Source organism: Ammospiza nelsoni, chromosome 28, assembly GCF_027579445.1.
Source record: "Ammospiza nelsoni isolate bAmmNel1 chromosome 28, bAmmNel1.pri, whole genome shotgun sequence".
NCBI classification, from domain to species: Eukaryota; Metazoa; Chordata; class Aves; order Passeriformes; family Passerellidae; genus Ammospiza; species Ammospiza nelsoni.
This window is the reverse complement of record NC_080660.1, coordinates 1,102,504-1,125,613: the sequence shown is the minus strand read 5'-3', so window position 1 is coordinate 1,125,613 and position 23,110 is coordinate 1,102,504. Positions and strand designations below refer to the sequence as shown.

Here is a 23,110-nt window from a genome sequence, read left to right as displayed (position 1 = left end):
ACAGGGACACAGAATGTGACACGGCCACGTGTGTGTCACAATTTCCCGGTTTAATGCCACAGCCCCGCTCCCGCCTCGGCCCGCAGGATCCGCAGCAGCGCGGCGTGCACGCCCTCGTCCATGAATCCCTGCGGAGGAAGGAATGTGGATTTTACCAGAATCCCTCCCAAAACTGTGTCCCCACCCCCCAGAGACCCCGGGCAGGGCCGGGGGGTCCCACCTGGGCAGCCTGCAGGAGGTGGCTCCGGTACACGGCCACGGTGTCCCGGTGCTGCTTCTGCTGGACCTGGCGGGCACAGGGTGGCACTGGGTGACTCAGGGTGACAGGAGGTGACAGAGGGTGACACGGTGTGACACCGGGCGCTGTCCTCACCTCCAGCTGCAGCTGGAGCCGGGCGCTCCTGCCCCGCAGCCCCAGCACCTCGGCCGAGAGTTTCTCCGTCTCCACCAGCAGCTGCTTCAGCTGGGGGGGCAAAGTTGGGGCAGAATTGGGGGTCTGGGGGGGTTGGTTGCTCTCAGTGCCCCCCAGAGCCCCCTTGGTCCCTGCCAACCCCCAAAGGCCTTCTCAGTTCCGCCTGAGGTCCCCCTAAATGGGGCTGGGAGGAAGAACAGGATGGGGATGGGATGGGATGGGATCAATGGGATGGGATGGGATGGGATGGGATCAATGGGATGGGATGGGATCAATGGGATGGGATGGGATGGGATGGGATCAATGGGATGGGATGGGATGGGATGGGATCAATGGGATGGGATGGGATGGGATGGGATGGATCAAAGGGATGGGATCAAAGGGATGGGGGTGCAGATGATGATGGGAACAACGGTGGGAAAGGGATGATGATGATGATGATGATGATGATGATGATGATGATGATGATGATGATGATGATGATGATGATGATGATGGAAAGAAGACGGGGATGGGTATAGGAGGGACATGGGGATGGATATAGGAGGAAGACGGGAAGGGGTCAGTGATGGGGACAAGGATGGCAGGAGGATGATGACGAGAACGGAACTGGTGCTGGGAAGGTCCCGTCCCCGTCCCCGTCCCCGTCCCCGTCCCGTCGCTCACCTTCCCGTCCTTGTCGCGGCAGGCGCGCTCCAGCCGCCCCGCGCGCTCCCGCAGCGCCGCCACGCTGCGCTCCAGCCCCTCCGCCGTGTCCCGCAGCTCCCGCAGCTCCCGTTCCCGCCCGGCCGCCCTCTCCTCGGCCGCCGCCGCCGCCTCCCGCCACCGCTCCGCCTCCGAGCCCGGCGGGACCCCGGCGGTGCCGCGCTCCGTGCGCTGCGCCTCTCCCGGTTCTCCCGGTTCTGTCCCGTCGCTCCCGGAGGTCTCTCCGGCCTCTCCCTCCTCCATCTCCGTGATGAGCTGCAGGGCCTCGTGCTGCGAGCGCACCAGCGCGTCCAGCCGCCGGTGCAGGTCCCGGAGGATCCCGGTCCCGGTGTCGCCGCCCGCCTCCCGCACCCGCGCCCCGAGCCCGTCCCGCAGCGCCCGCAGCTCCCGGCGGAGCCGCCACGCCTCGTCCCGCTTACCGGGATCCTCCCGCAGCTCCCGCAGCTCCCGCTGCAGCCGCTCCCGCTCCCGGCCCAGCCGCGCCAGCTCCACCAGGAGCTTCCCGTTCCCCTCCCGCAGCTCCAGCAGCTCCTTCTCCATCCCCCCGCCCTCCCTCGGCGTCTCCTCCCGGTGCTTCCCGCCCGGAGCTGCCTCTGTGCCGTTCACCGAGCACCGGCGGAGCTTTTCCAGGAGGATTCGGGATCCCTGGAGCATCCTGGCGTGGATCTGGTCCTGCTGCTCCAGCGCCTGCTCCAGCCCGGCCGCCAGCTGCTCCCAGGCCCGGAGGGAGCGCTCGGATTCCCGGCGCAGCTCCCGGCTCCGGGAGAAGGCTCCGGCCTTCGCTTCCCGCATTTTGGAGCATTCCTCCCCCAGCCAGGCCAGGAACGGGATCAGCGCCGGAGCCTCGGAGCTGCTCTGTCCTCCTCCTCCTTCCCACTCTTCATCCCTCGTCCTCTTCCTCAGCTCCGCCACGCGCCGGGCCAGGAGCTCCAGGCAGGCGCCGTCATCCTCCTCATCCTCATCCTCATCCTCATCCTCATCCTCATCTTCCTCCCGTCCCGGCAGGAGACGCACGAGCTCCCGCAGCCGCCGCCGGACGCCCTCGGCAGCTTCCTCCATCCTCCGGCATTCCAGAGTCTTCCTCGCCAGCTCCTCCCGCAGCCGCCGGGCAGCGCGTCCGTCCCGCTGCTCCTCTTCCTCCTCCTCCTCCTCCTCGCCCTGGATTCCCACCTGTCCAGCGCCGTTCTCTGCAGGAGGGAACAACACGATCCCGTTTTCCCAATTCTTCTCAATTTTTTCCCATTTCCCCCCAGCTTTTTCCTTTTATTGGGGGAGGGAGATCCAGGAGGTCTCACCTGTCCTTGGGACCTTCTGGAGAGCCCAGCTCGGGGCCTCCCCGGTGACATTCCCGGTGACATTCCCGGTGACATTCCCGGTGTCCTTGTCTCCCTTGTGGCCCTGCAGCAGCTCGGCCACTTCCAGGCCGCCGTGAGCCAGGGCCAGCTCCAGTGCTGTCCTGAGCCGGGGAGGTGACACCGAGGGACAGGGCATGTGACATGGAGGGACAGGGGGATGTGACACGGAGGGACACGGGGATGTGACATACAGGGACACGGGGATGTGACACCGAGGGACACGGGAACAGTGAGCAATGGCAGAGGGTGGCACAGGGGCAGCCTGCGATGGCACCATGACACAGTGGCACAGGTGACTCCCATCCTTTCCCCGCATTGGTGACACCACAGAGCGATGTCCCCAGGGCATCCCAGTGTCCCCAGTGTCCCCAGTGTCCCCTGTCACCCACCTGCCATCCCTGTCGGCCAGCCCAGGCTCGGCCCCACGCCGCAGGAGCTGGGCACACACAGCCACGTGGTTCCCCTGTGCTGCCAGCATCAGGGGGGTCTGGCCGTGCTGGGGGGACACGTGGGGTGACCACCAGCCCTCGCTGTCCCCTGCCACCCCCTGCTGTCCCCCTGTCCCCACTCACGGCATCGGGCACGTCCAGCGGGGCCTCGCGGTCGCAGAGCAGGAGGACGCTGGAGGCGCAGCCCGAGGAGGCTGCGGGGGGGCGGGGTCACTGCAGGGACTCTGGGGACCCCTCTGGTGTCCCCCAAATCCCGGGGTGTCCCCGTGTCCCCCCCCTCACCGGCCCAGTGCAGCGGTGTCCGGTTCTGCCCGTCCACGTGGCGCTCGTTGGCTCCGTGCTGGGGGGACAGCGGGAATGGGATGGGATTGGGAATGGGAATTGGGATTGGGAATGGGAATGGGAATGGGAATGGGAATGGGAATGGGAATGGGATTGGGAATGGGAATGGGAATGGGATGGGATTGGGAATGGGAATTGGGATTGGGAATGGGAATGGGAATGGGAATGGGATTGGGAATGGGATTGGAAATGGGAATGGGATTGGGAATGGGATTGGAAATGGGAATGGGAACGGAATGGGAATGGGATGGGATTGGGAATGGGAATGGGAATGGGAATGGGAATGGGAATGGGAATGGGATTGGGAATGGGAATGGGAATGGGAATGGGAATGGGAATGGGATGGGATTGGGAATGGGAATGGGAATGGGAATGGGAATTGGGATTGGAAATGGGAATGGGAATGGGAATGGGAATGGGAATGGGAATGGGAATGGGATTGGAAATGGGAATGGGAATGGGAATGGGAATTGGGATTGGTAATGGGGTTGGGAATGGGAATGAGATGGGATTGGGATGGGAACAAAATGGGATAGGGAGTGGGAGTGGGAATGGGAATTGGATTGGGAATGGGAACGGCCCCCCAATTCCAGCCCTGTTCTCTTCCTCATCCCCGTCCTTCTTCCCTGTCCTTGTCCCCATCCCCACCTCCATCCTCATCCTCCTCGGCATCCCCACCCGTGTCCTTATCCCTGTCTCTATCCTGATCTCCGTCCCTGTTTTCACCCCCAGCTCCATCCCAATCCAGTTCCTGTTCCCATCCCACCCCTATCCCATTCCCATCCCATCCAATTCCAACTCCAATTCCCATTCCAATTTCTGTTCCCATTCCCATCCCCGTACCTGCAGCAGCACCTTCACACACTGGGGCTGGCAGGCGATGGTGGCCAAGTGCAGGGCGGTGCTGCCTGTGGGGACAGGACGGGCTGGGGACACTCCTGGGGACACCTGATCCCCTAAGGGACACTCCCCTCCATCGAGGGACACTCCTGGGGACACCCCCTCCATCAGGGGACACTCCTGGGGACACCTGATCCCCTAAGGGACACCCCCAGGGGACACCCCCTCCATCAGGGGACACTCCCCAGGGTCCCTCCCTTGAGGGACAGCTCTGGGCTCCTCCAGAGGTGACACAGGGACCTGCCTGGATGTCCCCAAGGTGTCCCCAAGGTGTCCCCACCCACCGTCATCGTTGCTCTCATTGACGGGAGCCCCGTGCTCCAGCAGCAGCATCAGGCACTCGGTGAGACCCCCGGCCGCGGCCAGGTGGAGCCTGGGGGAGGTGACAAGTGGCCGTGACCGGCGTGTCCCCCCCTCCCGGGCCCCTGCCCGTGTCCCCCCGGCGGTGACATACGCGGATTGTCCCCTGGCGTTGAGCTTGGCGGGGCGGGCGGCCTTGCGGGCGGCCAGGGCGGCCACGCGGGCCACGTCCCCTCGTGTCACCGCCTCCAGGAGCTTCTGGTCCTGCCGCGTCCAGCTCTCCATCTGCTGGGGAGGGGGGTCCCCAAATCCAGGACAGGACCCCAAAGCCAGGACAGCACCCCAAACCCCATCCCAAGACAGGACCCCCCCATGTGCGGGTCCCGCCCCCGCATCTCCTGCCTCAGTTTCCCCACCCCGCGGGGCTCGGTGCGGGATCCGGGATCCCCGCGGAGCCGGGAGGGGGCGGAGAGGCCGGAGCGTGTCCCGGCCTGTGCCCGCCCGGCTGGTTTGGCGAGTGCCACCGAGCTGGGCTGGGCTGCAGCGTGGCACCGGGAGGGGCGGCACCGGCACCGGGGTCTGAGAACGGGAACCGGGACCGGGATCTGAGAACGGGAACCGGGACTGGGATGGGCTGCGGGAGCTGCAAATGGGCAAGGCGATGGGGCAGGATTGGGGTCGGGATTGGGGCTGGGATTGGGGTTGAACTGGGATGGAAGCTGGGAATGGGGCTCGGATTGCAGCGGGGCATCGGGACCAGAATCATACCTGGGGTTGGGATTTGGGGCTGGGATGGGACAGGGATTACAGCGAGGACCAGGACCAGAATTTGGGCTGGGATTGGGATCGTCGGAGCTGGACTGGGGTCGGGACTGAGGCAGCATCGGGGCTGGGATCAGAGCTGGCACCGGGGCTGGCACCGGGACTGGGATGGCAGCTGGCACCGGGGCTGGGATGGCAGCTGGCACCGGGGCTGGCACCGGGACTGGGATGGCAGCCGGCAAGGGCTGGCACCGGGATTGGGATCGCAGGTGGCGCGGGCCCCCCGTTCCCCGCCGGGACTCACCGTCACTTGCGAGCTGGAGCAGGAGAACATCCTCTTCATGGCCGGGACCCCCGCCCCGGGATCTCCCGGACCCCTCCCCTCCGTTCGCGGCCCCCCGACCCCTCCTGGCTGCGGGACCCCCGGGAGCCGCTCCGGGGCCGCGTCCTGCGCCCGCCCCGCCCGCTCCGCGCCCGGTCCCGCACCGGCCCGGCGGGTTCGGCACCGCCCCGGGAACGGCCCCGCCCTGCGGGTGCGCCCCAAACCCGGCCCAGACCCCCCGGCTGAAAACCCCCCACCGACTGAGCCCCCAGCCCCCCCTCTTCATTTTAGCTCCAAACTCTTCATTTTCACCACTTTCCAAATTTTTTCTTTTTAATATTTTTTCATTTCTTTTATCCTTTGTTTTTACAGTTAATCCGCGGGGACCCCGTCCCTCCCCGCCCCACCCTCGGGCAGCCCCCCGATACCGGGGGGGGGTCACTGTCACCGCTGACCCAGGAACGGGAGGTGTCCGTGCCCCCCCCGCCTCCCGCACCCCAAAACATCCAAATAAATAAATAAATCCCAGCGGGAAGAGGAGGGACACGCTGTCACCCCTGTCCCCCCCGGGTTGGAGTAGGGGAGGGGGCGACAGGACCCCTCGCCCCCCAAAATTCCCATAAGGCTCCCGCGGGAATAGCAGCGTCCCCATCCCGCTTTTCCCAACGCTCCCCACGGCTGGATCCAGCCCCCGGCGTGTCCTGGGGGGGAATCGTGGGGTGCTGGGGGGGCCGCGGGGGTCCCTAACTGTCCCCGTCGCCCTCCTTCAGCTCCTGGCTGTTCTCCACCTCCTCGGGAATATCCTGCATCCTCAGGAAATCTACGGAAAGACTCCGGGTTAACAAAATAAAATGGGGACACCAAGGCGGGATTTACCCCCCACAAAAAACAGGGACCCACCTCGGGGGCTGGCGGGGGGGGAGTGGCGACCCCCCAAGCCCCCCTCGTCCTCCAGGAGCACGTCCAGGGTGTCCTCGCCCTCCCGCAGCCGCTCGGGGTCGGTTCCGCGGAATTCCAGCTCGTCCCGGGAGCCGGGGAAGGCGGGGCCGTGGAACGGGACGGCGGCGGGGGGGCTGGCGTGGCTCAGCTGCGGGGGGGGGGGAAAGGAGCGGGGGGGTTCACCCAGAGCCCCCCTTCGTGCGTGGGGGGTGCGGCCGGACAGAGCTCAAAGAGACCCCCCGGGCTCTGCCCATCCCCGGTGCCCCCGGTCCCCCTGGTGTCCTTGGTGCCCCCGGCGCCCCCACTCCCTCCGGTGCCTCCGGTGCCCTCAGTGCCCCCGGTTCCTCTGGCGCCCCTGCTCCCTCTGGTGCCCTCGGTGCCCCCTGCTCCCTCTGGTGCCCTCGATGCCCTTGGTGTCCCCGCTCTCTCCAGTGTGCCCGGTGCCCTCGGTCCCTCAGTGCCCCCGGTACCTCTGGTGGCCCCGGTGCCTTCAGTGCCCCCGGTCCCCCCACTCCCTCCAGTGCCCCTGGTGGCCCCGGACCCTCCGGTGCCCTCGATGCTCCCACTCCCTCCGGTGCCCCCAGTCCATCTGATGCCCTCAGTGCCCTCGCTCCCTCTGGTGCCCCTGGTCCCCCCGGCGCCCTCAATCCCTGCGGTACCCCCGATACCCGCGATCCCTCCTGTTCCCCCAGTCCCTCTGGTGCCCTCGGTGCCCCCGGTGCCCTCAGTGCCCCCAGTCCCCCCGGTGCCCCCGCGCTCACCTGCGGCGGGGTGAAGCTCAGGTACAGCGCATCCCCCGCCGGGAGGCTCCTCCGCCGAGGCTCCGCCGCCCTCCGTCCCCGCGGCGCCGCCGCCGCCGGCGCCCCCCGCGCCTCCTGCAGCTCCCGTTCCAACCGGGAGCGCTCCCGTTCGCTGTCCCGCAGGCGCGACTCGAGCGCCGCCGCCTCCTGCGCCCGCTCCTGGCACAGCTGGCGGCAGCGGCTCAGCTCCTCCTGCACCAGCCCGTGCTGCCGCTGCAGCAGCGCCAGCTCCGCCCCGGCGCCCGGTTCCGCCGCTCCCGTTACCGTCACCGGCACGGCCGGCTGCGAGCCCCGGCGGGGCCGCGGCCGCTGCAGCCCCTCCGGCAGCTGCAGCTCCAGCAGCACCTCCTGGTGCGTCAGGTGCACCTGGGGGGACGGAGCGGTCAGGGGAAAGGACAGGGGAAAAGGGGGAAAAAGGGGCAGGAAAATGGGGGGGAAAAAAAGGGGAAAAAGAAGGGGGAAAAAGGGGGATAAAAAGGGGAAAGAAGGGAGAAAAAAGGGAGAAAAAAAGGGAGAGAAAAAGGGGGGCAAGGGGAAAAAATGAGGGAAATGAGGGGGAAAAGGGGAGAATGGGGAAAAAGGGGAGAATGGGGAAAAAGGGGGAATAAAAGGGAGAATAGGGTAAGAGGGAACAGGGGGCAATGAGGAGAAAGAGGAGAATGGGAAGGGGACAAAAGAGAGCAAAGGGCAAAAAGGGGGGAATGGGGGAAAAGGGGGAAAAAAGGGGGAAAAGGGGTAATAGGAAACAGGGGGCAATGAGGAAAAGGATTGGAATAGGAAGGGGACAAGGGGAGAAAGAGGACAGGGCGTGGATTTGGGAGCAGGATGGACCTGGGCAGGGGTTCCCCCCTGTCCCCCCTCGTGTCCCCCTGTCCCACCTGCAGCCGCAGCAGGAGCCCGTACAGGTTCACCAGGCGCTGGTTGATCTCCTGCAGGGGACAGGATTTGGGGTGAGGGGAGGTGACCCCGAGTGCCACATCGGGGGGACCCACTGAGGCACCATGGGGTGAGCACCACCCCAAAACCCCAAAACCCCAACACCCCAAAACCCTTTGCTCACCTCCTGGGATCCCCTCGGCGGGACCTGGTTCCCATTCCCGTCCTGTGGAAGAGAGTGGGGTGACACCGAGGGTCCCAGTGTGGGCCGGGGGTCCCCAAATGTCCCCCTGTGCCCCCCAACTGTGCCCCCTCCCCAACTCACCCGCTGCCCAGCGTCCGGATCCGCCCGGAATTCCAAGGAGCCGTTGATGCTGCCGGAGTCACCGTCTGCAGGGGAGGGTTGGGTGAGCCCCAGGGGGGTCCTGGGGGTCCCCCCAACCCAGGAACCCCTCCCCGTGTCCCCCCCTTACTGCTGGCGCTGGGGCTGGGGCAGCTCTCGGCCTCAGGGGGGTTGTTCTGGTTCTGATTCTGGTTCTGGTTCTGGTCCCGGTCCCGGCTGCATCCCGTGAAAATCTCCTTCAGGCACTCCACTGTGGGGGAAAGGCGGAGCCCTGCCTCAGTTTCCCCATCCTGGAGCATCCGGAAGTTTCCATCCCACACTTGTCCTTCCCGCCCCACCCCAGAGCTGCTTTTTGTTGAGGGAGTGACAAAATGATTTTTTGTTCTCTTCAAAAGGAAAGAAGCCTGGAAGGTTCTCTCTGATTAGGTGAAAAAAGCCACCTCGTAAACCTAAAGAATTGCACCTTAATCTTAAAACCAGCTAATTAGACAAAACCAAAAAAGTCCTTCCAAAGCAATTAACTAGAAAAAGGAGTAAACAAAGAACAAACCACTTTTATAAAGTGTTTTACCGAAAACAAAACCCTCTAACACCTAACTCAATTTTCTCTGTTTAATATTTCGCCTTTTATTTATTATTTAATGTTTTTATTTCCGACACTACAACAAAAAAGGGGAATGGGGGGAAAAGGGGGGAAAAGGGGAAAAAAAGGGGGAATAGGGGGAAATGAGGAGAAAGGGGGGAAGGGGACAAAGCAGGGGAAAGGGGGAAAAGAAGGGAGTGGGGGAAAAGGGGGAAAAAAGGAGGAATAGGGCAAGAGGGAACAGGTGACAATGAGGAGAAAGATGGGAATGGGAAGAGAACAAAGCAGGGAAAAGGGGGAAATGGGGAAAAAGGGGAAAAAAACCCCCACTCTATTACTTTTTATGCCTCCAAAAGTAACTAAGCTCTTTTAAACATGTTATAAATGTCCAAAAATGTATTAAAATGACTCAAAGAAGGTTCCAGAACGCCGCCTACCTTCCCGGATGGCGTCGTGCAGCAGAACGTCCCCGCGGGGGCCCCGGGCGGGGTCCCCAGGGAAGGGGGTGCCCCGGGGGGCTGCGGGGGGCTCGGAGCAGCCGCTGCCCAGCGCCAGCATGTCGGCAAAGATGCCAACCTTGTCCTCCAGCAGCGCCGCGATCTGCCGGTCCTGCTGCTCCATCCGCTCTGCGCGGGGGAAAAGGGGAGTGGGGTCAGCGGGGATCAATTGGGGCGGGAGCCGTGGGATCAGTGGGATCACTGGGATAGGATCACTGGGATGTGGTGGAATCTGTGGGGTGGGATGGGGTCAATGAGATCAATGAGATGGGATCAATGAGATAGCATGGGATGGGATTAATGGGATGGGATCCATGGGATGGGATGGGATCAATAGGATGGGATCCATGGGATGGGATGGGATGGGATGGGATGGGATCAATGGGATGGGATCAATGGGATGGGATCCATGGGATGGGATGGGATGGGATGGGATGGGATCCATGGGATGGGATCAATGGGATGGGATCTATGACATCAATGGCACCAGTGGGATGGGATGCATAGGATGGGATGTGGTGGCATCAGTGGGATGGGATTGATGGGATCAACGGAATCGATGGGATGGGATGGGATCAATGGGATCAATGAGACAGGATTAATAGGATGGGATGAGATTGATGGGATGGGATGGGATCAATGGGATGGGATTAATGGGAGGGGATCAATGGGATGCGATCAATGAGATGGGATGGGATCAATGAGATAGCATGGGACGGGATTAATGGGATGGGATCCATGGGATGGGATTAATGGGATTAATGGGATTAATGGGATTAATGGGATGGGATCCATGGGATGGGATGAGATGTGATCAATGGGATGGGATGGGATGGGATTGATGGGAGGGGATCAATGGGATCAATGGGATGTGATCGATGGGATGGGATAGGATGGGATGGGATGCATAGGATGGGATGGGGTGGGATCAATGGGATGGGATGGGATGGGATCAATGAGATGTGATCAGTGGGATGGGATAGGACGGGATGGGATGGGATGCATAGGATGGGATGGGATGGGATGGGATCAATGGGATCAATGAGAGGGAATGGGATCCATGGGACAGGATCAATGGGATGGGGTCAATGAGATGGACGGGAAGGGATGGGATGAACAGGGATGGGCCCCCACCTTTCAGCTTCCTCAAGGACGCCTCAGTCTCCGTCTCAATCAGGGGAAAATCCTGACGGCTTGGACAGCTGGGAGAGCCGGGATGGGGAGGGGGATCAGAACCAGAACCCCCCAACCCCATCACCCCACACCCATCCCCTTTTTCCCTCCACACCCCACACCCACCACCACCCACCCTGCACCCATGGAACCCCCAGCGACTCCCAGACATCCCGGGGCAGTTCCCAGGTGTCCCCAGTTCCCAGGGGACACTCACAGGCTGACGGCCTGCTGGATGACCTTCATCCAGTGGTTGCGGTCGTCCCGCGAGGCCGCGTGCACCTCGTACATCTCGGGCGGCGCCGCGCTGATCAGGAACATGCCCTTCTCCTGGTTGGCGATGTCCCTCACGATCAGGTTTTGCAGGGAGATGACAGCAGGCTTGTCCTGAGGAATTGGGGAGCGTTGGGAGTGGGGAATGGTGCTCCGGAGACCCCAGTGAGGGTCGGGGTGAGGAGGGGGCGGCTCACCAGCATGGGGAAGGTGTATTTCTGGTCCTTCTCTTGCAGGAACACCAGCACGTCCGTCATCAGCAGCACCAGGACATCTGGGATGGGTCACAGACAGATTTTATGAAAAATCTTCTTGCTAGGATTTTTTTCTCCTGAGAAGCTGAGGGGCCTCAGGAACGAAATGTAAACAGTGGTTATCTGCTGCTGTGGGATGCAACAGGTGCATCTTTGATTGGTCTCATGTGGTTGTTTCTAATTAATGGTTAATCACAGTCCAGCTGTGTCAGACTCTCTGAGAGTCACAAGATTTTATCATAATTCCATTCCTTTCTATTCCTTTCTGATTAAATTCTTTTTTCTGCTCTTTTAGTATCGTTTTAATATATCCTTTTGAGATATAATATAATATAATATAATATAATATAATATAATATAATGTTTTAATATAATGTTTTAATATAATGTTTTAATATAATGTTTTAATATAATATATAATATAATAGATTTTGTTTAATATAATATATAACAATATGTTTTAATATAATATATGTTATATTAAAACAAAAGGATATATTAAAGCTATACTATAAGAATAGGGTTCTGAAACACGGAGCCAAGATTCTCATCCCTTCCTTCGTCCTGGGACCCCTCTGAACACCACAATCAGTGACCCCGAGTGAGGAACATTGCCACATTTGGTGGCCCCGAGTGAGGAAAAATTCCACAGGGAAGAGTTGGGGTGAGTGGGAGGGTTCACCCTGCTGAAGCCCCGCAAATCCCAGGGCTGACCCCAAATTCAGCCACGGCGAGAGCGGCTCCGCCATCACCCTCCTCCACGCGCACCCCCATTCCCATTTTCCCCCCAAATCTCCCACCTTTGAAGCGCCCGGCCGCCGTTTTCCAGAGCATGCCCCCGCTGTGCACCAGCTTCCTGCGGAGCAGCTCGTCCCTGCCGAAGGCGCCGGGCCGACTGTCCCAGCACAGCGGCACCTTGGCGCGGGGATCCACGCGCCGGAACACGTCCCAGAGGCGCCCGCGGAGCTCCCAGGCGTGCACCTCCTCGTCCACGGCCGACAGCAGCTCCTTCACCAGGCGCAGCGCCCGCGACAGGTCCGCGCAGTCGCCCTCGTTGTCTGCGAGAAGGGAAGGTGATGCCGGGATCTCTCGCTGGTCAGAGCGACCCCAAGAAAAGTTCCAAAGTCTCTTTCCCCAGCTTGGTGCTTGAAAAAGGAGTCGGGGGTCTTCATTTCTCGGTCTCAAGGTTGTTTATTTCATCTTATCTATAAAAAATTTTCTCCTGCCCTGCTGAGGTCAGCTCAGCAAGACAGCCCAGGCGCTCTGCCTGTCCCCAGGGTGGTGTTATGTCTTTATACTAAAAACTACAATATTTACAATTACTTCCCAACACCTATCTCCTATGTTAGACAGTGAGCTTCTACTCCAGACCAATCTGTAAGTGCCACCATCACAGCAGAAGGTGGAGGCCAAGAAGAAGAAGAAGGAGAAAGGCTGGACACACCCAGTTCCCTCCATCTTGCCTTTTGAACCCCCATACGAAAAACCCCAAAATCTACTTTTCCACCCTGTGATAACTTCACTAATATTCTACTTAAACAGTTGTGGCTTGCAGATCTTCATGCAAGGTTGGTAATTTGCTCCACGGGTCATAATCAAACCCACAGGGGCATTCTGGGCTCTGTGCCAGGCTCTCTGAGACCCCTGGTAGGGGTCTTGGCTGCTCAGGACAGCCAGTAGGGTGTCCTGGGTCTCCTGACATCATGGAATTCCAGCCCCAGGTGGGTCCCAGCCCCTCCCAGGTACCTTTGGAATTCTTGAGGATGCGCTCGATGAGCACCGGGTACTTGGTGATGCGCTGCGTCACCAGCAGGATGCACTCGGGGACGCCGTGGCGGCGCAGGAGAGGGGAGCGCGTCACCCGCTGGGGGGCACAGCGTCAGCAGGGAGCCCCGAAAGCAGAGACCCCCCATCAGCAAAGACCCCCACCAGCAGGGACCCCCCATCCCCACAAAGCAGGGACCCCCGGAGCTCAGGGAGGGAAGGACACGAGTCGGGGAAACTGAGGCAAGGAGATGGGAGAAGGGTTTTCCACTGGAAGGTGCTGGGGGATGGAGACCCCAATCCCCACCCCAGGGGTCCTCCAGAGGATGGAGACCCCAAACTCCAGCCCAAGGGTCTCCCAGAGGATGAAAACCCCTATCCCCATCCCAGAGGTTCTCCAGAGGATGGACACCCCAAACCCCATCCCGGGAGTCCCCCAGAGGATGGAGACCCCAACTCCCATCCCAGGGGGATGCAGACCCTGCTCCCCAGGCCGGGGGTCCCTCAGAGGACGGATACCCCAAACCCTATCCTGGGGGGATGCAGACCCTGATCCCCATCCCGGGGGTTCCCCAGAGGATGGAGACCCTGCTCCCCAGCCCAGGGGCCACACAGAGGATGGAGACCCCAGCTCCAATCCTGGGGAGATGCAGACCCTGCTCCCCATCCCAGGGGTCCCCCAGAAGATGCAGACCCCACTCCCCAGCCCGGGCGTCCCCAGGGAGCCCACCCTGATGAACTGCTGGAAGCGTTTGTCCCGGGCCAGCAGGTCCTTGTACTCCTTGAGCGCCTTGGTGTGCTTGCTGCAGAACTCGGCGTAGGCTTTGCGCAGCTGCTCCGCGCTGGGGCCCGAGAACTTGGCAGCGGGAACAACGAGGGGACATCAATGAGAGCGTCCCCTCCACCATCCCCACCCCAAAGCACCCCGCTAACCCGTTCACCGCCTCCCAGCGCCCCAAACCCTCATCTCCCTGCATCCCACCCCCCAAACCCCCATTTTCTGCCCACCTGGGTGACGAGGATGTCACCGAGGCGGTCGATGACGAAGTTCTTGTTGCTGTCCTGGGCCAGCGACTCCCGGCGCCGCTCCAGGAGCTGGGCCAGGAAGCGCTCGTGGATGTGGCTGAGCTCGTCCAGGCAGGGGAAGATGCGCTGGACGGTGCCGGGGTCCAGCTGCAGCTCCTCCAGCATGGCCCTGCGGAACAGGGCGCCCATGATCTTCAGCGTCCGCACGTGGTGCAGCTCCGTCTGCATCAGCTCTGCGGGGGCACGGCGGGGTCACCAGGGCACAGGGACACACCACGGGGACAGGGACACAGCCCCGGGGACAGGGACACAGCCATGGGGACAGGGACACAGCCCCAGGACAGGGACAGAACCCATGAGGATAGGGACACAGCCCCAGGGACAGGGACACACCACGGGGACAGGAACACAGGGACACACCACTGGGACAGGGACACACCATGGGGACAGAACCCTTGGGGACAGGGACAGAACCCTTGGGGACAGGGACTACCCCCTGGGGACATGCCACAGGGACAGGGACACACCATGGGGACAGGGACACACCACAGGGACAGAACCCTCGGGTACAGGGACAGAACCCTTGGGGACAGGGACACACCCCCGGGGACAGGAACACAGCCCTGGGGACAAGGATCCACCCCTGGGGACAAGGACAGCACCCCAGGGACAGGGACAGCACCCCAACAGCAGCACAGAGGGAGCAGGACCCCAGGGACAGCCACCCAGCCTAGCCCTGTGTCCCCATTCCCGCCTCCCTGTCCCCAGGGTGCTGTCCCTGTCCCCATACCCTCTGTCCTGCCCCTTTGTCCCTTCACCCTCTGTCCTGTCCCTTTGTCCCCATTCCTGCTCCTCCAACCTCTTCCTTTGTCCCTGGTCCCCGTGTCCCCCTCTCTCTGCATCCCCACCCCTGTATCCCTTTCCCGTCCTCACATTCCCCACGCCTGTGTCCCACCCCTGTCCCCGTGTCCCCGTCCCTCTGTCCCCTCACCGTAGATGACGTCCTGCCGCTTCATGACGTCCATGCGGTGCTGCTGCAGGAAGCTGTTATCCACCGCCAGGCTCCAGGAATCCGCCTCAAACTCCTTCCCATCCGCCTCCAGATCGCTCAGCAGCTGGCTCAGGATGACGTCAGGGCCTGCAGGTGACATCAGGGGGGACATGGAGCCCCCGTGTCCCTCCCCTGTGCCCTCACGTTGTCCCCAGCGCTGTCCCCACCTTCGTCGATCAACGACTCCACCGAGAGCGTCCGGTTGCGCATGTTGAGGGAATCCGTGGACTGGGACAGGATCCGCCGGATGCCCAGGGGAGAGTCATCGTTGAAATTCCTGGAGAGGGGGTGGGACATGATGGGGACATGACGGGGAAAAGCCACCCCAAAAAAGCCACCCCAAAAACCCATCCTAAAAAAGCCACCCCAAAAAAGCCACGATGGCACAGTCACCCTGCTAAGGCCACCCCAAAAAGTCATCCCAAAAAAGCCATCCCATCCCAAAAAATCCACCATGGCACAGTCATCCTGGCAAGGCCACCCTAAAAAAGCTGTCCCAAAAAGCCACCATGGCAGAGTTATCCTGGCAAGGCCACCCCAAAAAAGCTGTCCCAAAAAGCCACCATGGCAGAGTTGTCCTGGCAAGGCCATCCCAAAAAAGCCACCCCAAAAAAGCCACCATGGCACAGTCACTATGGTAAGGCTGTCCCAAAAATGCCACCCCAAAAAAGCCGTCCCAGAAAGCCACCGTGGCACAGTCGTCCTGGCAAGGCCACCCCAAAAATACATCCCATAAAAGCCACCATGGCAAAGCCGCTGCGGCAAATCCAATCTGGCAGAGCCACCCCAGCAATTCCGCCCCCCCAAAAAAAGTCATTGTTGAACGTCCTGGAGAGGGGGTGGGACATGTTGGGGACACTGGGGACACCCCCAGACCCTCCCTGTCACCCGTCCTTACCCCGAGATGTTGGTGGTGGAGACGCTCTTGGACAGGGACAGCGAGGGGCGGCCGCGGCGCGGCCCCAGCAGCGTCTGGCGGAAACTCTCCGAGGGGTAGATGGCAGAGTTGGGGCGCTCCCGGATGGCATCTGGGGAGGGGACAGTGCTGGGACACCCCTGTCACCCCCCGAGATGGGCAGGGACACGGGGCAGGGGAGGGAAAAGGGAAAAAGGGGGAAAAAAGGAAAGGGGGAAAAGGAAAGGAAAAAGGAAAAAGGAAAAAGGAAAAAGGAAAAAGGAAAAAGGAAAAAGGAAAAAGGAAAAAGGAAAAAAGGAAAAAGGAAAAAGGAAAAAGGAAAAAGGAAAAAGGAAAAAGGAAAAAGGAAAAAGGAAAAAGGAAAAGGAAAGGAAAGGAAAGGAAAGGAAAGGAAAGGAAAGGAAAGGAAAGGAAAGGAAAGGAAAGGAAAGGAAAGGAAAGGAAAGGAAAGGAAAGGAAAGGAAAGGAAAGCTCCCCCCACTCACTCTTGTTGCGCAGGGACACCGACTGCAGTGCTGAGCTGTTCTTCAGCAGCGCCGCCTTCTGCTGCTGCGGGGGAGTGGAAGCGTCACTGTCCTCGTCACTGTCCTCGTCACTGTCCTCGCGTGTCCCCAGTGCCACCTCCCCCGTGTCCCCTCCTCCCCACGGCTCCCCCGCGCCCCGGTGGCGCCGCGCTCACCTTCTGCTTCACCTTGGTGCAGTTGGGCAGCGTGTCCTTGCAGCGGTTGTGGATGGTGACGTTGCAGGCTGGGGGACACCGAGAGGTGACAAAAGGGCCACGGGGACACTCCTGCCACCCCTCCTCCCCCGGCTGCTGGCAGGGCAGAGCGACGGCAGCAGATGTGGTGGGAATGAGGGTGGGTGAGGAGCACACGGAGCTGCAGCTGCCACGGAGCAGCAGCTGCCCCAGCCTGAGGGCACCGCGCCAGAGCGGGGCCACCAGCGCCAGGGAGCTGGGATGTGCCAGGGTGGAGAAATGGAGAAAGCATCTCCTGCTCCAGGCAGCAAACCGGGCGGGAATGGGGCTCTGGGAACGGGCACTGCGGTGCCCGTGCGGCAAAGCCACCCCAGAAATGGCATCTTGGAAAAGCCACCATGGCAAGGCCACCCCAAAAACGATATCCCAAAAAAGCCACCTTGACACAGGTATCCTGGTGAGGCCACAGCAAAAAAAGCCACCATGGCACAGTCGTCCTGGTGAGGACACCTCAAAAAAGCCACCCCAAAAAATCCACCATGGCACAAACCATCCTGGCGAGGCCACCCTCAAAAAGCCATCCCAATAAAGCCACCTTGGCACGGTCGTCCTGGTGAGGCCACATCAAAAAAGCCACCCCAAAAAAGTCATCCTGGCAAAGCCACTTCAAAAATGTCACCCCAAAAATGCCACCACGGCAGAGTCATCCTGGCAAAGCCACCCCAAAAATGTCACCCCAAAAATGCCACCACGGCAGAGTCATCCTGGCAAAGCCACCCCAAAAAATGCCACCACAGCACAGTCAACCTGGCAAAGCCACCCCAAAAAAGCCACCCCAAAAAATGCCACCATGGCACGGTCAACCTGGCAAAGCCACCCCAAAAAAGCCATGCTGCCAAAGCCACCCCAAATGAAATCATCCCAAAAAAGCCGCCCTGGCCAAGGCACTGCGGCAAATCCAATCTGGCAAAGCCACCCCAGCAATTCCGCCCCAGCAAAGCCACCCCAAAAAAAGTCATCCCAAAAAAAGCCTCCTGAGAAAAAAAAAACCACTGCGGCAAAGCCACCCCAGGAAAAGCCACCCTGGCAACTCCACACTGCGGCAATGCCACCCTGGGCATGCCAGCACAGAAATGCCACCCTGGCAAAGCCACCACAAGAAAGCCACCCCAGCAAATCCATCCTGGCAAATCCATTCCAGCAATTCCACCCTGGCAAATCCATTCCAGCAATTCCACCCTGGCAAAGCCACCGCAGCAAAGCCACCCCGGAAATTTCATCCTGGCAAAGCCACCCTGGCATTTCTGCCCTGGCAAAGCCAAGCTGCAAAAGCCACCCCACCAAATCCACCCTGGCAAAGCCACCCTGGTAATTCTGCCCTGGCAATGCCACCCTGGCAAAGCTGTGATGGAAAAGATACCCCAGAAGTGCCGTCCCAAAAAATCCACTGCGGCAAAGCTACCCCGGCAATGCCACTCTGGAAATGCCAACCCGGCAATGCCACCCTGGCAAAGCCACTGCAGTAAAGCCACCCCAGCAATGCCACCCTGGCAACTCCACTCTGGAAATGCCACCCTGGCAATGCCACTGCAGTAAAGCCACCGTGGCAATTCTGCCCTGGAAAAAGCCACCCTGGCAATGCCACTGCAGTGGTGCCACCCTGGCAATTCTGCCCTGGAAAAAGCCAACCTGGCAAAGCCACCCCATCAGATCAACCCTGGCAAATCCACCCTGGCAAAGCCACCATGGCAATGCCACCCTGGCAATGCCACCCAGAAAAAGCCATTGCAGCAAAGCCACTGTGGCAATGCCACCCCAGCGATTCTGCCCTGGAAAAGCCACCCCGGCAATGCCAGCCTGGCAAAGCCACCCCACCAAATTCACCCTGGCAAAGCCACCGTGGCAATGCCACCCCAGAAATTCTGCCCTGGCAAAGCCACTGTGATGATTTTGCCCTGGCAAAGCCACCCCATCAAATCCACCCTGGCAATGCCACTGCAGCAATGCCACCCCGGGGATGCCACCCCACCAAATCCACCCCAGCAAATCCACCCCAGCAAATCCACCCCGGCAAATCCACCCCGGCAATGCCACCCCAGCAATGCCACCCTGCCAAAGCCACCCCAGCCATGCCACCATGCCAACCCTCCCCTGCCACATCCCCTCCTGCAAATCTCCCTTGGCAGACCCCCCTGGCAACACCTTTTGGGCCCCTCCAGCTGGCATTTCCCCCCTGGCAGCCCCTTTTGGGCACCTCCAGCTGGCATTTCCCCCCTGGCATCCACTTTTGGGCACCTCCAGCTGGCATTTCCCCCCTGGCATCCCGTTTTGGGCACCTCCAGCTGGCATTTCCCTCCCCTGCGCCCTCCCTGCCGTGGCCCCGGGCACTCACTGGGGCACACCAGCGCTTCCTTGGCGGTGATGCTCTTGTTGCAGGCGAAGCACATGGTCATGCCCGACACGGAGATGGTGGTGAAGAGGTGCCCGTTGGTGTAACGCGCGTCCTTCTCCTTGCCCTCCTTCATCCTCTCCTTGTCCTTGCCCTGTGACAGCGGCACCGGGCGCCTGACGGGGCTGCGGCACCGGGGCCGCCCTCCCGGTGCCGGTGCCGGTGCCGGTGCCCGGGGCGCACGGCTCATGGCCGCGGGCGGCCGCCGCTCCCCGGTGCCGCCCGGGGCTTCGCCGGAGCACGGGGAGAGCCCGGCCCGCTGCCGGCGCTCGCCGCCGCTCCCCTGCATCGCCGGTTTCGCCGTTTCCACGGTAACCGGAGGCTCTGCCGGTGCCACCCCCCCACCCCCCCCCCCCCCGGTGCCAGCCCCAATGGGGACGGGCTGCGGGGGCGCAGCCGGGGGTGACGCTGCCCCTGTGGCGCCCCCCGCTATCTATTTATAGCCCGTCACCCCCTTGCTTCCCCACCCCCCCCGCCCCCCCAAAAAAAAAGTGGGGAAGCAGCAGAACCCCCCCCCTCCCCCCCCACCGGGGTGGTTTTGGGGTTTGGGGTTTTTTCCCGTATGGAAAAGGGGAGCGAGTCGGTGCCACCCCCCCCCCCCACACCCCCCCTTTTTACAGCCTCGGACCCCCCCCCGTGCCCCCCCCCCACGGGCACAGAGAGGCCTTTGTGCCCCCCCCTTGGCACCCCCGCGGCCCCGGCCGTGCCTGGCACCGGCGGGTGCCAACCAGCAGCCCCCCAAAAGCGCCTCAGGACCCCCCCGGTGCTGCTCCCCGATCCCCAATGGGGGTCCCGGGCTCTGTCCCTGCTGCTGACCCCCAATCTGAGGGTGGGGAGGGGGCTGAGGGACCCCCGGGGGGGGCTGGAGGGAGGGAGAACAGGGGGGACCCCACGGGCAGGAGAGGGACCCCACGGGCACCTTTGGGACCCCACGGGCACCTTTGGGACGCCATTGTCACCTTTGGGACCCCTTGGACTGGGACAGGGACCCCATGGACAGGAGAGGGACCCCATGGGCACCTTTGGGACCCCATGGGCACCTTTGGGACCCCAGGAATCAGGAGAGGGACCCCATGGGCACCTTTGGGACCCCATGGGCACCTTTGGGACCCCAGGAATCAGGAGAGGGACCCCATGGGCATCTTTGGGACCCCTTGGGCACCTCTGGGACCCCTCGGATTAGAACAGGGGACCCCACGGGCACCTTTGGGACCCCACGGGACAGGACAGGGACCCCTCGGGCACCTTTGGAACCTCTTGGATTAGGAGTGGGACCCCACAAGGACCTTTGGGACCCCTCAGATCAGCTGTGGGACCCCACGGGGCAGGAGAGGGACCCCATGGGCATCTTTGGGACCCCTCGGATTGGGACAGAGACCCCCTCAGGCACCTCTGAGACCCCTCAGGCACCTTTGGGACCCCACGGGCACCTTTAGAACCCCTTGGATTAGGACAGGGACCCCACGGGCACCTCTGGGACCCCATGGGACAGGACAGGGACCCCACAGGGACCTTTGGGACCCCTCGGATCAAAAGTGGGACCCCACGGGCACCTCTGGGACCCCACGGGCACCTCCGGGACGCCTCAGCTCAGCAGTGACCCCCAAGGAGACCCCACAGCCGGGACCCCCCGCGTCCCCCCGTGTCCCCCAGCCCGGGCGGGGGTCTCGGGGGGGTCTCACCCTGCGGGGTCCCTCGGGCTCCCCCTCGGCCGGGAACGGGGCGCAGGAGCAGCAGCACATCCCGGACCCCCCCCCGAGGCTCCGGCCGCGACATCCGCCCCGAGCGCGATTGTTCCCGCCCGCTTGTTTGTCTGCCTTTGATTTCTGCCTCTGCTCCGCCGGTTTTGTTTGCTTTGCTTTGCTTTTCCTCCCTCTTTTTGTTCTTTCTTTTTTTCTTTATATTTTTTTTCCTCTTCCCTTTATTTGCTTGCCTTTCTTTTCCTTCCTTTTTTTTTTTTTTTTTGCTTTTTTCCTTTCCTTTCCCTTTATTCTTTTCACCTTTTCCCCCCTTTTTTTTCCTTTCCTTCCCTTCACTTTCTTTCCTTTATCTTTCTGCTTTTCTTTCCTTTTCCACCCCGATTTTCTTTCCTTTTTTTATCATTCCTTTCCCCTACCTTCCCCCTTTTTTACCGTTTTTTCCCTTTTTTATCTCTATATCCCCCTTTTTACAGCATTTTTCTTTCTAACTGATTTCACCATCTTTCCCCCTGTTAATTTCCCCTTTTTTTAAAATCTTGTTTTCCTTTTTTCTCCTCTATTTCCCCGCCACTTTTTTACCTCTCTATTTATTTTTTTTTTTTTACCGTTTTTCTTCTTTTTCCCCCCCGACTTTTCTCCCCTGTTTGCCCGCTTTTCTCCTCACCCATTTCCGTGTTTTCCTCCCCATTTCGGGCCCCCCCGGCCAGAGAAGGAAACCGAACCGCGCCAGACAAAGGCGGGAGCCGCCGCCGCCGCTTCCTGCCCGCCCCGGGACCCCCCCCGAACCCGAAACCCTCCGGAAAAATTGGGGATCACAACCCAAAAAAACCCCAAAACCACCCTGGGAGGATACAGAGATCCCGCGTCCCCCCTTCTGTAAATTTGGGGGGGTCTCGGACCACCCTCCTAAAAACCCCGGGGGTGGGAAGGGGAAGAGGTTGCACCCCAAAAAAATAAAAAAAAAAAACAAAAAAGCCCCCCCCGAACCCCAAAACCTGCACGAACCGCGCTGCGGGGACACGCGGCTGCTCCGAGCGGGGAATTTTGGGGTCCCCGCGCTCCCGAACCCCCCCCGAGCTGGGGGCGGAGGAAGTTTCGGTGCTCTAAATAGAGCCGGGGCTTTTCGGGTTCCTGTTCCGGCCCCAAAAACTCCGCGCCGAGCTCGGGGGGAGCTTTGGGGCGCTCGCAGAGCCCCCCCTAAAACCGGCTCGGATGGGGGGCTGAAATGGGGGAGCCCGCGCCCCGAAACCCAGCGGGATTTGACAGCGACGAACCCCAAAACAGAGAAGGTCGAGCTTCTCCTTTTTGGGGGTAATTTCCTCATTTTTGAGGACGGTCTCCTCCCCTTTTTTTGGGGACACCCCCCCCCCCCCGTTTTTGGGGACATTCCCCCCGTTTTTGGGGACACCCCCCCCCCGTTTTGGGGACATTCCCCCCGTTTTTGGGGACATTCCCCCCGTTTTGGGGACAGCCCCCCCGGTTTTGGGGACATTCTCCCCGTTTTTGGGGACATTCCCCCCGTTTTGGGGACAGCCCCCCCGTTTTTGGGGACATTCCCCCCGTTTTTGGGGACACCCCCCCCGGTTTTGGGGACAGCCCCCCCGGTTTTGGGGACATTCCCCCCGGTTTTGGGGACAGCCCCCCCGGTTTTGGGGACATTCCCCCCGGTTTTGGGGACATTCTCCCCGTTTTGGGGACATTCCCCCCGTTTTGGGGATATTCCCCCCGTTTTTGGGGACATTCCCCCCGTTTTGGGGATATTCCCCCCGTTTTTGGGGACATTCCCCCCGTTTTGGGGACAGCCCCCGCGCCGAACAAAGCCACGGCCGAGGCAACAAAGACCCCGCTGGGTCCGGGATGGGAAACGCGGGGGGATCTCAGCAGATCCCCCTCCCCAAATAAACCACCGGGTGACCCCCCCAGACCCCCTGAACCCCCACATTTTCCCCCTCCACATTGGACACCCCCGGATTTACGGGAGATCTGGGACCCCCTGAGCTGTTTTGGGGGGTCGCTGATAGGACCCCCCCAAAATGCAGGTGGGGATCCCCAAAAAACCGCGGGGGGGTCCCCAGATTTCCCCTCCCAGTCGGGACTGGGGGGGTCCCGCTGCTTTTTGGGGTCGTTTTGTCCCCGGGGGGGGCACCCCCGATTCCCCCGGCTCTGGGTGTGGCCAAAACGTCTCGGACGAAACTTTTTAAACCGAAAAAACCCCAAAAAAT

The 23,110-nt window shown here is 61.2% G+C and overlaps 2 protein-coding genes across 7 annotated transcripts in view; both read right to left on the bottom strand.

Moving 5' to 3' along the window:
• Window positions 1-36: 36 nt before the first annotated feature.
• Window positions 37-5,568, bottom strand: LOC132084963 (ankyrin repeat domain-containing protein 35-like). The gene is made up of 12 exons (XM_059490284.1): window positions 5,530-5,568; window positions 4,618-4,748; window positions 4,448-4,536; window positions 4,107-4,171; window positions 3,204-3,261; window positions 3,045-3,115; window positions 2,862-2,968; window positions 2,413-2,573; window positions 1,079-2,304; window positions 374-463; window positions 221-286; window positions 37-128 (listed from the first exon to the last, which is right to left on the bottom strand). Exons 1-12 carry the CDS (start codon window positions 5,566-5,568, stop codon window positions 51-53), a joined length of 2,181 nt encoding a protein of 726 aa, XP_059346267.1. The 3' UTR covers window positions 37-50.
• Window positions 5,569-5,926: 358 nt separating this feature from the next.
• The window catches only part of ARHGEF2 (Rho/Rac guanine nucleotide exchange factor 2), a 30,337-nt gene continuing 13,153 nt past the window's right edge, over window positions 5,927-23,110 (bottom strand). For 3 of the 6 annotated variants that reach the window (XM_059490264.1, XM_059490265.1, XM_059490268.1), the window contains 21 exons: window positions 19,132-19,276; window positions 16,722-16,789; window positions 16,528-16,591; window positions 16,025-16,154; window positions 15,294-15,403; window positions 15,067-15,213; window positions 14,058-14,308; window positions 13,780-13,905; window positions 13,032-13,149; window positions 12,086-12,343; window positions 11,229-11,305; window positions 10,976-11,145; window positions 10,720-10,787; window positions 9,526-9,714; window positions 8,636-8,755; window positions 8,488-8,552; window positions 8,347-8,388; window positions 8,165-8,215; window positions 7,248-7,652; window positions 6,448-6,634; window positions 5,929-6,367 (listed from right to left, as the gene is read on the bottom strand). In XM_059490264.1, coding sequence (XP_059346247.1) covers window positions 6,291-6,367; window positions 6,448-6,634; window positions 7,248-7,652; window positions 8,165-8,215; window positions 8,347-8,388; window positions 8,488-8,552; window positions 8,636-8,755; window positions 9,526-9,714; window positions 10,720-10,787; window positions 10,976-11,145; window positions 11,229-11,305; window positions 12,086-12,343; window positions 13,032-13,149; window positions 13,780-13,905; window positions 14,058-14,308; window positions 15,067-15,213; window positions 15,294-15,403; window positions 16,025-16,154; window positions 16,528-16,591; window positions 16,722-16,789; window positions 19,132-19,276 — 2,868 coding nt within the window. In that variant the 3' untranslated portion in view covers window positions 5,929-6,290. Of the gene's footprint in view, window positions 6,368-6,447; window positions 6,635-7,247; window positions 7,653-8,164; window positions 8,216-8,346; window positions 8,389-8,487; window positions 8,553-8,635; window positions 8,756-9,525; window positions 9,715-10,719; window positions 10,788-10,975; window positions 11,146-11,228; window positions 11,306-12,085; window positions 12,344-13,031; window positions 13,150-13,779; window positions 13,906-14,057; window positions 14,309-15,066; window positions 15,214-15,293; window positions 15,404-16,024; window positions 16,155-16,527; window positions 16,592-16,721; window positions 16,790-19,131; window positions 19,277-21,883; window positions 22,200-23,110 lie in introns of those variants that run through there. The other 3 variants (XM_059490270.1, XM_059490269.1, XM_059490266.1) reach the window with 3 other exon arrangements.